The sequence below is a fragment of the Delphinus delphis genome, chromosome 2 (assembly GCF_949987515.2).
Source record: "Delphinus delphis chromosome 2, mDelDel1.2, whole genome shotgun sequence".
NCBI classification, from domain to species: Eukaryota; Metazoa; Chordata; class Mammalia; order Artiodactyla; family Delphinidae; genus Delphinus; species Delphinus delphis.
In genome coordinates this window covers 133,763,858-133,778,597 of record NC_082684.1, presented here as the reverse complement: position 1 = coordinate 133,778,597, position 14,740 = coordinate 133,763,858, and the positions used below count along the sequence as shown (strand labels likewise).

Here is a 14,740-nt window from a genome sequence, read left to right as displayed (position 1 = left end):
TCCAAGGTCAGCCGCTTGACTGCATGCGTGCCCATCCTGGACATCCACCTCACCCTGGAACCCGCCTGGAGGCACTCACCAGTTTCCCTTTCCACTGCGCTTTTCGGCAGGGACTGAGTCTCCTTCGCTCTTATATCACCCGTGGAGCTTGGCCCCAGCCAATATCCCCAGAGCAGATGCATCCCGGTCCCCATGGGAGCTTCCCCATGGTATCAGGCTGAGGCAAGAATCTGTCCCCCTGGAGGCAGTTCCAGCTGAAACCTCACAGGTAGCCTGCAGGAGTGGGGAGCATTGTACCAGGAGTAGTGATTCTTGGCCCTTTCTGCCTGTATGACCCTGGACACATCCCTGGACTTCACTGGATTTCACCAGTCACATGGGATCAAAGGCAGAGGTTGAACCTGCATGGCCTGAGGTTGAGGTCAGCCTTGAACTAGCATTCCAGGGTTCTTTGTTTTTGGATAACAGGTGTCCTTAGGCCTGATCTTAGGCTCTGGGCTGACAGGCCTGCAGCTGCCTCTCTCAAAAGGGACCTCAGCAGGTGAGGGTGTCTGGAGAGGCCATCTGGTCCAGGCTCCTGGACACATCCGTCCCCTTTGAAAAGGACAGTGATCTCCCCTGTTCTTTCAAACAAAAGCTGCAGCAGACAGGTCTCTAAAAGGTCCTTCAGTAACCCTTCTCTCACAGACTCCAAAACCTAAAACGAAACAAAATGCTGAGGCTAGCATCTCACGCCCAGCCTCTCAGCTGGCCAGTCCCCAGCCCGCTGATATGACACACCTCGCCTCGGCAAAGGCCCTCCCTCCTCCCACCCTCCCCTCCCCTGCAGCCTTGATCGTTCCACAGGGGACACCCATATCATCAGGCAGGTGAGATGTGCACACTCAGAGCAAAGCTGAGCACACTGGGGTGTCACCGTGGACCATAGTTAAAAGCAGGGACTGTTGCTGAACTGCCTGCGTTTGAAGCTTGGCTTTGCTGCTTTCTAGCTGTGTGCCCCTGGGAGGCTTACTAAACCTCTCTGTGCCTCCATTTCCTCATCTGTAAAATGAGGATAAGTGCAGGATTGACGTCAGAGGGGGGTTGTAAAGTTTATGTGAGTTAATGCATGTCAAGCCCTTGGAGCAGTGCTGGGCTCACAGAACATTCTCATGCTGGGGGGGTGATGCGTGATGGCATAAGCAAGGGGGGAGCGGCAGGACTGCTCATGGTCTGTGGGGATGATGGGGGACTCAGCCAGATGTGGGGGGGGTTGGTCTTCCCAAGGAGTCCGGACAGTGCTGAGTCCTGGCTTATTGCCCAAGGCTGGTTTTTCTTCCCAGGCTCGGCCATTGCCTACTCTGCCTATGTGTTCCCGGACGCGCTGGTGAACACCGTCTTCCACGACTACTACGTGGCCCTGGCTGTGCTGAACACCATCATTAGCACCGGCCTCTCCTGCTATTCCAGGTACCGGGCTGCTCTGTCTCAGGTGGGATGGGGTTGGGGGCGGCACAGAGCACGCAGCTCCCTGGACTGTTGGAGGGGACAGTGGAAAAGATGCTCAGGAACCTGGGACTCAGTTCCAGATGGACTTCCAGTGGCCGGGCAGGACCAGCTTCACAGGCACACGCCTGTGCAGGCGCTCAGGGCCCTGTGATCGACAAGGCTCCACACTTGGTTTAATTCCCTGCTGTTGTTGTTTCGAAACACTTAATGAGTTTTGAACAAGGGGGTCTCCCTATGTTCCTTCTGCCCTGGGCTCTACAAGTTATGTAGCTTGTCCTGTTGCTGAACAAGTCACTTACCCCCCTTGAACCTCAGTTTGCTCATCTATCAAATGGGGTCAAGGGAGTTCCCTGGCGGTCCAGTGGTTAGGACTTGGTGTTTTCACTGCTGTGGCCCAGGGTCAATCCCTGGTTGGGGAACTAAGATCCTGCAAGCTGCGTGGAGTGGCCAAAAAAAAAAAAAAAAAAAAAAGTGGGGTCAACACAGCTACCTTGTGAGACGGATGTAAGGATTATAGGTAATGTATCCAGAACACCTAACACAAGCCTGGCCCATAGGAGGTGCCCCATAAGTGGGCCATCTGCTAATAGGGACAGAGGGGGCCGGCTTCTTGATAGAGGCACACCTCGGAGATACTGCAGGTTCAGTTCCAGACAACCGCAGTAAAGCCAACATCACAATAAGGCAAGTCACACAAACTTTTTGGTTTCCCAGTGCATATAAAAGTTATATTTACACCACAGCCTATTACGTGTGCAATAGCATTATGTCTAAAGAAACAATGTGCACACCTTTATTAAAAAACACCTTATTGGGCTTCCCTGGTGGCGCAGTGGTTGAGAGTCCGCCTGCCGATGCAGGGGACACGGGTTCGTGCCCCAGTCCAGGAAGATCCCACATGCCGCGGAGCAGCTGGGCCCGTGAGCCATGGCTGCTGAGCCTGCGCGTCCGGAGCCCGTGCTCCGCAACGGGAGAGGCCACAACAGTGAGAGGCCCGTGTACCGCAAAAAAACAAAAAAATAAAAAACTTTATTGCTAAAAATGCTATCATCTGACAACACAGTGTTGCCACAAACCTTCAATTTGCAAAAACCACAATAAAGCAAAGTGCAATAAAACAAGATATGCCTGGGGCTTCCCTGGTGGCGCAGTGGTTGAGAGTCCACCTGCCGATGCAGGGGACACGGGTTCGTGCCCCGGTCCGGGAAGATCCCACGTGCCGCGGAGCGGCTGGGCCCGTGAGCCATGGCTGCTGAGCCTGCGCGTCCGGAGCCCGTGCTCCGCAACGGGAGAGGCCACAACAGTGAGAGGCCCGTGTACCGCAAAAAAACAAAAAAATAAAAAACTTTATTGCTAAAAATGCTATCATCTGACAACACAGTGTTGCCACAAACCTTCAATTTGCAAAAACCACAATAAAGCAAAGTGCAGTAAAACAAGATATGCCTGTCTGTGTGGTGGGTGATAGATGATATTCAAATGTCCAACACGTCCCCAGGGGAAGACCGGTGGCCATGAGTCATGCCCAGCTCACTGGCTCTTATTCCTTCTATTTTTTTCCTTCCACTCAAGGCAGCTCATTGGAGTATGAGTACAAGAGGCATTTTTTAGGATAACTACTCTAGTTTATTCAGCACTTGGTATGAAACTGAACTACCCAAAATTACTTGGGAAACCTCTGGAATGGTGGTGTTGGGGTAACATCCCTGTGTAGATGGTGCTGGGAGCTGGGGGCCTTTCATGGTGGGTTAGGGAGAGCGCCAAGGAAGGCTGGCGGTCACCCCTGGCCATCTGTCCTCCTACCCGTGACTCCACTGAGCCAGTCTGAGTCTTCCGAATAGACTGCTGCTGGCCTCATAGAATTCGTATTCCTGGCAGCCGCCATCTCTTCCCTCCCCAGGAGAAAACAGGGAGGGAGAGGTATGCTTCTGCAACTTCCCCGCAATGATTTTGGCTCCAGCTTTCTCTGGGTGACACTTTGGTTTTGTGGGATCCAGAGGTAGGCAAGTTCCCCAAACCTGACAGGTTGGTTTTCTTTAAAAACCAAAGGATAGAGCCTTAAACAGCATCGGGGATGCTTGTCCCAACTTGCCTTCCACTTACCTGTGCTGAGGCAGGTGGTGGGAAGCACAGAGCTGCTTGCCATGGGGGTGAGTCTCATTTCCAGGCTCAATGTCAAGACTGGGCTTTGTGTTGCTTCGTCCCTGGGGTGGGAGAGGGGGGTAAGCTCCCTCTTCCCTCTTCCTGGAAATCAGAGCGCCCCTCCAGCTGTGAGGAGATAGGGTCTGCCCAGAGGGTAGAAAACTGAATCAGACATCATGGGGTTATTATTTGCTTCTCCCCCAATTCCTCAAGGGCTCTGGCGATTAAAAGCTCTTTCTGAAGCACAACCTCTGTGCCAGGCCAGAGCTGTGAGGGCTGCCACGGGTGGGGGAGAGGAGGAGATCGGGTCCCTGCCTCGGGTGAGACAAGGCGTAACATACATAGAAAAGTAACACTGATGCTAAAAACAGCCCAAGAGAGATGAAGCGTGGCCTGGAGGCACAGTGTCTGGATGTGAGGGCTCACCGACAGGCCTGGGCCAAAGACACACCTGGATCAGGTCCTTGGACGAGCCACTGTCCTGCCTGCTTAGCTTCTGCAGGGCTGTGTGGCTCTGCTGTTGCGAACTTAGGATCACAGGGAGGTGAGCACTGCGGACGGGTGGGGCAGGTAGGCTTCGTGGGTGGAAGAAACAGTCCCGCCATTCATGATCCAGGACTGCTTTCCCATGAACTCCCAATGCCAATTCTTGGAACTTATTTTTTTTTTTTTTAATCTTCCTGAATCCCCTATAAGCCATGAGGGTATATTGTTTTCTTCTAGCCAGGAGTCCTCCCTGATTGTTCGGGTACCATGAATGGGTCTTTTTTGGTTTCTTTTTAATTTATTAATTTTGGCTGCGTTGGATCTTCGTTGCTGCGCACGGGCTTTCTCTAGTTGCGGTGAGCGGGGGCTACTCTTTGTTGCGGTGCGCGGGCTTCTCATTGCGGTGGCTTCTCTTGTTGCGGAGCTCGGGCTCTAGGCACGCGGGCTTCAGTAGTTGTGGCTCGTGGGTTCAGTAGCTACAGCATGCGGGCCCTAGAGAGTGTGGGCTTCAGTAGTTGTGGTGTGCAGGCTCAGTAGTTGTGGCTCGCGGGCTCTAGAGCGCAGGCTCAGTAGTTGTGATGCATGGGCTTAGTTGCTCCGCGGCATGTGGGATCTTCCCGGACCAGGGCTCGAACCCGCGTCCCCTGCATTGGCAGGCGGATTCTTAACCACTGTGCCACCGGGGAAGTCCCTGAATGGGTCTTTTGGATGTGACATGCCTGGCACCTTTAGACAAACTTGTTTGGCAGGGCACGTTGGCCAGGAATCTCTTGAATGTCCATTTGGGGCTTCTCCCTTGTCAATGAAATGGATTATTTCTGTTTATGGGGCACATCTGTGGCTGTTTCATCCATCCATCTATCCATCCATCTACCTACCTATCCATCTTCCCACCCATTTATCCATCCACACGTTCATCATCCATCCACCTATTCATCCATCCATCCACCCTTCCATCCAGCTACCCACCCATCCATCCATCTACCCAGCCATCTATTCATCCACCCATCCACTTATTCAGTTTATCCACCCATCCACCCACCCATCCATCCATCCATCTATCCACCCACCCATTCATGCATTGATCTACCCACCCAACCACCCATCCTTCCATCAATGCATCCAACCAACCACTCAACATTCCTTAAATGCCTGCCATGCTCCAAGTGTCATGTTAAGACCTGGGACGACAGGGATGAGTGAGGCTCAGTCCTCGTCCTCAGAGAGTGCCCCATGCAGTATGAGAAGCAGACTGCAGACCCTCAAAAAGTCCAGATGGAGTCATCATTTCCTTTAAAGGCCAGAGGAAAAGGCTTTCAGTGTGTAGCATTACAGGGTATAACGTAAGCAAATAATGATAATACAAAATGCTTGGATTCCCAGGCTTCTGTGAAGTGGCCTTAGGAATGAGTGTTGAGGAAGGTCAAACACTTTAGCTGGAGAGGAGGGAAGGGCCTTTTGGACAGAGCCAACAGCCTGGACAAGGGCGAGGGCCTGGAGAGGATGGGATGGCATTGGGAGGCAACAAGGAGCTTCAGAGTTGCCAGAGTCTGTGGGGCTGGAAGCGGGGAGAGAAGCTAGAGGGGGGCTAGAGAGAGGCGGGGGAAATGGAAGCACCTCGTGTGTCCTACAGAGGACTGGCCCTGTCCTCGTGAAGGACAGTCAACTTCCTAGGAAGACAATTCTGTGGGCTCAGCTCCCGTGCCCTGCGGGGCTTAAGTGGGAGCTTGGGGGACAGAAAGGGAGAGAGGGGCAAACGCCACATGCTGAGAGTGAAGGATAGAGTGGGATGTCCCCCCGTGGGCCCGTCCGGCCTCCTTCGCATCTTGTCCGCTCTCCTTTCTGTGTGTCCGTGGATCCCTGCTCTTACAAGGCCCGTCCCCTTTGTTTTCATTCTCTGTCTTTGTCTTCAGTGTCTGAGGAGTGAGGAAGGGGACTCGTGTGTGCGGAGAGGCTCTGGCCCTGATTAACTTCAAGAGAAGCAGGTGGAGGAGGGCGAGGGCCGTCTGGGGTCCCGATTTCACAGACTTGCTGTGCTGCCTCTGGCCAATCACGGCCTTTAAACAGGGGGCATCTAAGAAGATGTCCCCTGGGTTCCTTGTGGTGTGGGCATTCTATGACGCCCGCTTCGGCGCCTTTTCCAAGCTTTCTCTGCTTGCCTTCTTCCCTATCCCCCAAGCCCACGTCTGCCTCCCCTCTCCCGCTCTATCCGTCCGTGGTATGGCCGGGAGTGGCTGAGAACCACCTCCTTCCCCGAGCAGCAGACCGTGGAGCTCAGGAGTCATGCTTTAGTTATCCACATGCTTCCCAGAGTAGCATGGTCCTACTGGCGTTCATTCCCTTACGATACATGTCCATTAGGTAAAGTCCAACCAGGGAGACGGGGACTCCCCCAACTGGTCTCTCGATCCTTATCATGGAATTCAGTTCAAAGGAACACGTTCCAGAAAACCGCTTTCTTGTTCTGCAGCATTCGAAGGGGGCAATGACAGAACGGGTGACCTCTCTGTGGCTCTCGGAGCGAGGTGAGGGTGACAGAGACCCTGCCTGCTCATACCCGCCGACAGCCCGAAAGCCCAGGAAGGCACCACCACTCTCTCAGGAATGTTAGTTACACAGTGTTTGCTGTTCACCACGAGTCACTGTACGCACTTTTCTGTTCATCCATTCAAAGCATCCAACCGTTGGACACATACTTGCTCAGTGAAATGCCTTGTGGTCGGTGCTGTGAGGGAGAGATGAATTTTCACCCTTGGTGGTTAGTGAGCTGTGCTGGGAGAGCCTTGCCGTGGCAGTGCTGTCGTGGCAGCTCAGAGAGGCATGGGGCAGGCCTGGGAGGGGGTTTGGAGGTCAGAGCTGGAGACAGGAGGCTTAGCAGACAGTGGTTCTCAGATACATCTGGAGGCCAGAGGGCTCAGTCCGATGACAGGGTGCTGCTGGGGCCAGGGGCCAGCACGTGGAAATGTCCACATTCCTGCTATGTCACCCACACAACAACCAAACTACCTAACACCCGCCCCCAACACACATACAGACACACCTCCGCAACAGTATGATGTTTCCAAAGGCCCACTTCTTTCAAGCACGAGTTCCAGAATTCACCTGCAAATCTTTCCAGCTTTGTTGCAACAAGAATTTATCAGGTTTCAGAATAGACTGGTATTGTATCAACCCTCTCTTGCTGGAGGCTTCTCCCCAAATCCAGTGTTTCCTGCCCACCTGGTTCTAGGCAGAGGCCTGGCTCCCTGACTCCCAGCTCTGGGGTGCGGGGGTTGCCTTACCAGGCGAGGCTTTGGAGACTTTGTGGTGTGGGGTGCTTTGGAGGATGCTGTGGCGACACCCTGTGGCCTGATTTGGAATTGCATCTTGGTAGTGGGAGCCGCCCCCACCCCCCACCCCCCCACACACACTCCGCCTCTGTGGCTGCTGGCCCTTCTGCCTCTTATTCTTTGTTGCTGTCTCTCGTCTGTTCTGCTTTTTCTCCTTTTTCCCTCTGTAGACTCGGCTTTGCAGCTGGAGAGGCTGGTTCGTTTGCCCTTGGGGAAGTACTTTATCAGGCCGGGCGAAATGTCTCAAGTTGCAGGAAATCCATGGTTTGGGGGATGGCCCTCGTCAGCCAGAGCCAGCCTTCTTCCTGTGTAAGTGGCCGCAGAAAGAGCGTGCTTTAATAGCGAGTCTCTTTGCACCCAGAGGTGATAGGCGGTGGCAGTGCATGGGGAGGGAGGGAGTGGGCTTGCCGTGGTTGGACAGGGTCTGCCAGCGTGGACTGAGAAGGCCATCGAGATGGGCCCTGGTTCCTGGGGCAGCGGGAGTGTGTTCCGATTGCCTCCTGGGGCAGAGGGGTGTCTGTAAGGTAAGGACAGAGGCTGGGTAGTGGTTAGATGCCTGCTCTCCCTGCATGAGGGGAGAAGGTGGGAAGCCAGCCAGATGGCCCTGGCTGTAAATCCTAGCTTTGCCTCTTATTAGCTCCTGTGATTTTAGGCAAATCACGCAGAACTCATCTGGTCCCTCCTGTTCCTATTTTCTGGTACGACGTAGCTACAGGATGGGGACAGGATGGCTCCTACAACACACGTTCTTTTTAAAAGCTGACATTTCGTGAGTGTCACTCTGTGTTGTGCACAGCTGTAAGCTCTTTGCGGGCATCATTTTATCAAACCCTTGCAACAATCCCTTGCAGGGATTCTGTTGTTGTCCCTATGTTACACATGAGGATTTGGGGCACACAAGGGTTACATCACCTGCTGGATGACATGGTCACAGAGGGCGGGGATAGGATCAGACTCAGGGTGTCTGCCAGATTGTGACCCTGTGCAGCCTCACCAATCCCGGGGTTTGTGGTTCCTTCCAAGGCTGGGGTTCTGTTCTGGGGGACGGTGAATTGAGGTCCCTTATTTCTCCCCCTCCTTCTTGAACTTCTCTTCCATCTCTGCCCAGTGTCCACAGGGTCAGGAAAGAAGGAGGGACATGCCCATGGGCTGGAGCAAAGTTGGAGCTGATCTCTGGAGGTTATGGGGCTTCTCGGGGTCCACGGTGGCCGCCTCTTACCCAGAACAGGGATCCCCAGGCTGGGCTGCCCTGAGAGCTGGACGGCACACAGCAGCCTGGCGATGTCATGTCCTCAGACATGATTCTGAGCTGGACGCTGGGGATGGAGAGCTGAGCAGACCCAGCTCTGCCCTCGAGGAGAGTTCCCCGACCACTCAGGAGGCAGATGTGGGTGTCTCTGCCATTTTCCACACCAGAGGATGTGGACACAGTGGGGCTTGTAGTCACGTGACTGCACTGGCTCGTAGGGGACGTGAATAACCTGGAGGGGGAGATGGGCCTGGGCTGCAGGGGCAGCAGTCTATGTTTGGTGGAGAAGGGGCAGGCCAGTGGGCTGGGACGGGGTATCTGGGGAGCAGAGGTGAAGAGCAGTGGTGGGACATAGACTCCATCCCCGCTGGAGAGTGCGATGAGGGGCAGAACTGTCGACGGGGGGCTGAGATGGCCCCAGCGCCTCCCTCATCTTACGGCTGCACTAGAACAGCTACCCCACGAGCCTCGGCGCCCAGGCTCTGCACACCACCCTTGGGGGTCCTCTGGCCTCGCAGACCTGTGGGCACCAAGGGAGGATCCATCCCCCACAGTACGCTGTGCTGCTAAAGTGGGTACCAGCCCTGCCTCCCGGCCCAGCCTGGGCGTGTGAACTCTCCCTCGCCCGAGCCCCAGTTCAGGGCTGTGGTTTCATGGGGAGCCTCTCTTTACCCCTCCCCTTCCAGTATCCAGCCTGCCATCTGTGCTGCCCGGCTCCGCACACCCTCAGCTGCTGCCCCCTCCTCAGGCTGGGCCCAAGCCAGCCGAGGCCCCATCGTGTTCCATCCAGGAGGAGCTGCCTGTCTTTGCCACAGTCAGCACCACTCATTTTAATGCTGGCTTCATCTGTCTTGGAACCGGAGGCAGGTGGGGATGATGATGAAAGAGAGAAGGAAGGACCATGCTTATTCAGTTTCCCCAGCCCAGTATCTCTGTGTGTGGTATTAAATATTCCAGAAATCTCTTAAGTACTTAAACACCTAATTGTACCCAGGGCTTCTGCAGCGTAATCAGCTGGCGCCTCTGACTAATTAAGCATCTCGACCTTCGCAGAGGTGCTCGCCCCAGGAGCCTCTCAGGATGCTGGGAGATGGTTGCCCCCTCCCCGCCCACCCTGAGCTCTTTCCACGTCTGAGACTGAGCCGTTCCCATCAGGGTGGGAGAAGTGGAGAGCGCTGGGGGAGAAGCTGCTGGCCATAGGAGGAGCTTGTGCAAAAATGCTTGTCCTTCGTGGGTTACTCACCCTTGGTTATTCTTAATGTGCATGTGTGTGTTATTTACTGAAACTCTTTTTTCATTCTCATTTCTCCCCCCTTTCCTTCCCTGATTTAGGTTTCTTGAGGTCCAGAAGCCCAGGCTCTGTAAGATGCTTCGTGTCCTGGCCTTCGCTTATCCCTACACCTGGGACTCCCTTCCCATCTTCTCCAGGGTAAGGGCCCGACTCCAACCCCTCTCTGCCTGTTGGCAGCATCAGCGAATCAATTGTGTCCTGAGCTCTGGGGGTCAGAGCGCCATCCTGGTCTCAGTGGGACACACAAGAGTAGAGTCCCAGGTGCTCCTTTTTTTTTTTTTTAATAAGTTTATTTTATTTATTTATTTTTGGCTGCATTGGGTCTTCCTTGCTGCGCGTGGGCTTTCTCTAGCTGTGGTGAGCGGGGGCTACTCTTCATTGCAGTACGCGGGCTTCTCTTTGCAGTGGCTTCTCTTGTTGCAGAGCATGGGCTCTAGGCTCACGGGCTTCAGTAGTTGTGGCACGCGGGCTTAGCAGTTGTAGCTAGCAGGCTCTAGAGCGCAGGCTCAGTAGTTGTGGCGCACGGGCTTAGTTGCTCTGCAGAACGTGGGATCTTCCCGGACTAGGGTTCGAACCCGTGTCCCCTGCATTGGCAGGCGGATTCTTAACCACTGAGCCACCAGGGAAGCCCCCCCGCCCCAGATGCTCCTTTAATGGCACTTGCAGACTAGTTAAGAGACGGCATGAACACAGAGGCCCTGATGAACATAGGAGATGCACCAGTGGCCAGTGCTGACTGGGGGCTCAGGAGCAATCGCAGAGGGCTGGGCAGGGGAAGCAGCCTGGGGTTCAGTAGAGTGACCAGGAGAGCGGGCTCTGGAGGCAAATCTGTAATATTTACTCACTGCAAGACATTGGACGAGTTACCTTCCACCTCTGTGTCTTGATTTCCCTCATCTGTAAAATGGCCTGGTAATAACACCTCCTTTTGTCAGGCTGTGGGGAGGATTATATGAGACAATGTGTAAAGTGCTAGCTGGTGGTGAGAGTCCAGTAAATGCAGTATTATATATTATCATCAATTAGCATAGTAGTAGTGGTGAAGGAAAATGTATGAATGAAGGTCTTAAAGGATAGATGGGAATTAGATGGAGAACACAAAGGAAGAGGGTGTAGGAGGAAAGGCAAGAAGGGGGAAAGTTCAAATCCCAGTCCCACTGCTCACTGGCTGTGTGACCCTAGGCATTGAACAGAAGCTCTCTGAGCCTTGGTTTCCTCATCTTTATTTTTTTTTAATTTTTTATAAATTTATTTTATTTATTTATTTTTGGCTGTGTTGGGTCTTCGTTGCTGCACGTGGGCTTTCTCTAGTTGCAGCGAGCCAGGGCTGCTCTTTGTTGCGGTGTGCAGGCTTCTTATCGCAGTGGCTTCTCTTGCTGCAGAGCACGGGCTCTAGTCGCCCGGGCTTCAGTAGTTGTGGCACGCAGGCTCAGTAGTTGTGGCGCACGGGCTGAGTTGCTCTGCGGCATGTGGGATCTTCCCAGACCAGGGCTCGAACCCGTGTCCCCTGCATTGGCAGGCAGATTCTTAACCACTGCGCCACCAGGGAAGCCCTCCTCATCTTTAAATGAGGCTGACATCCTGTCCTTCACAGGGGGTAGAGGAGAATAATCAAATAAACAGAACTGATGGGCTCAGCAATGCCAAGCCCAGGCCCAGTGGGTGGAGTTCCCCTCCCAGAGGCAGCGTAAGGGTCTGCTGCATGAGGCCAGGATGGCAGGGCCCAGGGATAAAGGAGAGGGGTCGAGCTGGCTTCATTAGCTGAGGCACTGAGCGTGTGCTCCTGCTGAGTTCGTGTGGGCCTGGGGGGGACCCAGAGATGGGGATGCAGCCCATTTCCCTGAATCCTTCTTCGAGGACACAGACCACACACAGGAAACCAGTGCAAAGAACAAGCCGGTCCCACAAGGCCACCAAAGCATACAGCACAGGTTCTTGCTATGATGAGCTCTGGGTGCTCCTGGCACTGCACCAGCCAGTGGGCAGCGGGGGAGGGGAGGGCTTACCCTAAATGGCGATGTGGCTGAGCACGCAGGTTCTGGAATCAGCCTGACTTCACTGTTAGTGGTTTGCAAGTCACCCTCCAGCCCAGTTGCCTCATCTGCAAAATGGGGAGAATAGTGTCTGCCTTGTGGTCATTGTTGAGGCTCTGATGAAGTGGTACCCGTAAAAGGCCCGGCCTAGTGCCCTCCGTAGTGGTGGCTGCCGCCGCTATTTATAACAATCGTACAAAAACCGTACTGAACTCCACACCAGGGTAATGTCCATAATTAATAGTTTGTGATGATTCAGAAGGCCTTCCAAGGCCTTAAAGCCTTAATTAGGAGCATCAATTCAGGGGATGTGCTGGTTAGAAGTGAGTTCAAGTGTGAATAGGCCATTTTTTATGATACTTACGTTTTAGCCCCAGGAAAAAAGTAGCGATAGATCTAACTGGATTTTTCTTTTCCTTTAATTTTGTCTTCACTTCTGTTGTTTTCCTTTTCTTCCTTCCTTTCTTTCTTTCCTTTTCCTTTTTTTTTTTTTTTTTTTTTTTGGGAATTAAATAATCCAAAGGCTCTCATGAGCATGTGGGGGATTAAACTACAGTTGCCTTGGGTCTCAGTTGATCACACTCAGAACAGGAAGCTGCTCACACGGTCCCTGCGAATTCCCTTTCCAAGCCACAGAACTGGAGAGGGAACGGCCTTGGCCCACAGAGTCCACACATATGCGTGGGGATGTCTGCAGGCCTCCTCTCAAGACCTGACATAAGTTCCTTCCTTCCTTCCTTCCTCTCTCTCTTTTTAAAAATTTTTACTTTATAATGAATATAGTTGATTAACAATGTTGTGTTAGTTTCAGGTATACAACAAAGTGATTCAGTGAGACATATACATGTATCTATTCTTTTTCAAGTTCTTTTCCCGTTTAGGTTATTATAGAATATTGAGTTCCCTGTGCTATATAGTATGTCCTTGTTGGTTATCTATTTTAAGACCTGACGTTTCTTTAAATACCTGCAGCTATTCCTCTTCCCTGGGGAGAGTGCACAGAACGAAGCCACCTTGTACCATCAGAAGCACATGGCCGTGACCCTCCTGGCCTCTTTTCTCTACTCCGCGCATCTGCCGGAGCGCCTGGCTCCTGGACGCTTCGACTACATCGGTGAGTGCCTGGTGGCCCCGATGCCCCTTGCCCTCCTGTCCAGGGAGGGTTCCCAATCCCTGACACCAGTGCACATAGTTGCAAAGAGAGGCCAGGGCAGGGAGAGAAGCAATTCTTCAGGAAGTTCTCCAGGCACAGACCAAGGTTAGTGAAATTGTAAGGTGACAGAGGCCAGGATGTACATAGCCAGTGGACGACCAGGGAGGATGGCGGAGGATGGAGAGGAGGTGGATCTAGGATTCTAAAGCATTTCCAGCAGGTATGGGGACAGGAGAGTCCCATTATTACCTAGAATGTGAAATCCTGTTATTAAATGAACATGTAAGGCAGCCGTAAAGAGGAAGAGGAAAGACAGGGTACAGCTGGCTCTGAGAGTACCAGCTGGCAGGGGGTTGTGTTGAGGAGAGGAAAGTGTCTTTGTCTCATTCAGGTGGGTACGATGGGGCCAGGAATTGTGGTAGAGCAGTGGTTCTCAGGTATGGCCCCTGGACCAGCAGTCTCAGCATCACCTGGGAACATGCAGATTCTCGGTTCCCAGCCCCCAGACATCCCGTGTCTCAGAAGCTGTGTGATTCTCCAGGTGAGCCTGAGCTCACTCAAGTTAGAGAAGCCATGTGGTGGAGAAGAGGTGTTGGAACCACAGGAGTTTACACCTGCTGGCAGGGTTCCTTCCTCTCTGTCTAGGGAAGTGGGTGGCACTGCGGAACGTGTCTCCTCCACCCTGGCTCTGGGACTGGCTGGAGGAGGGACCCTTGGGCCACTTCTGGTGAGGCTGATGAGTCCTGGGATGAGAGCTCCTTAGATAAGCTATCAATACCATGGGGATTCAGATCCTCACTCCCAGGTGGCGGGCAGGAACCTCGGTTCTCCCCAAGCCCATTTTGTCCATGGGTTTCCATCTTCTGCCCAAGACACATGGCCAGATTTTTCTTTGTTTGCTCTGATTAGAGTTTCATCTCCTTTACTTCTTCTCTCCTGCCAGAAGGGATTACAATGAGCAAAATGCTTAGAGGGCAGATTTCAAAAAAGGAGGGAGATGAGAGGGCCAGGGGATTGGAACCTGCCTAAGGAACCTGCCCAGCACGTCCACCGCCCCAGCTCCAGCCAGATGAAACAGAGGTGGTAGTGTACGAAGTCTGGGTGGGGGGGGCTTGTTTTGCAAGCTCTGGCTTCTTGATAACATTTTATTGACTCACCTCTATCCTGTCCTCTTGGGCCTAGAGCAGAAAGACACTCCTATGGGGGGAAATTGGCCAGACGGGCAGTTAGTAACAGATCTTTAACAAAGGGTTTGGAAAGTTCTCCGTCCCTAAATAACAGTCAGTCAGATGCTGGGCTCCCTCTCCAACGCCCACAGGAAGTTCCTCCCTATGCCTGCCAGGAGGGATTGTTGAAATCACTCTTCCTGCTGCGGGCACATTTCACATCTGTTCAGTGCTCATGGCTCTTCTGTCTTTTGATCTCCTGCCCTAACAGAGACAGGTTTGTGCCTCAGTTGGTGAGCACAGCTGATCACCTCCTTCTGCTTGGCCCCGTGTCCTTAGAGTACACGGCTCTCGCTGGATAAGGAACCACTTCATTGCATCACACACAGATTTGGAAATTGGA

General features: G+C 53.2%; 1 protein-coding gene across 6 annotated transcripts in view; it reads left to right on the top strand.

Moving 5' to 3' along the window:
- The window catches only part of PAQR5 (progestin and adipoQ receptor family member 5), a 91,677-nt gene that overhangs the window by 69,840 nt on the left and 7,097 nt on the right, over positions 1 to 14,740 (top strand). For all 6 annotated transcript variants that reach the window (XR_009518461.1, XM_060005700.1, XM_060005698.2 and 3 more), the window contains 3 exons: positions 1,323 to 1,449; positions 10,027 to 10,123; positions 12,991 to 13,132. Coding sequence is in view for 5 of the 6 variants with exons in the window: in XM_060005700.1 (XP_059861683.1) it covers positions 1,323 to 1,449; positions 10,027 to 10,123; positions 12,991 to 13,132 (366 nt within the window). In the remaining variant the exon portion in view is untranslated. The remainder of the gene's footprint in view (positions 1 to 1,322; positions 1,450 to 10,026; positions 10,124 to 12,990; positions 13,133 to 14,740) is intronic.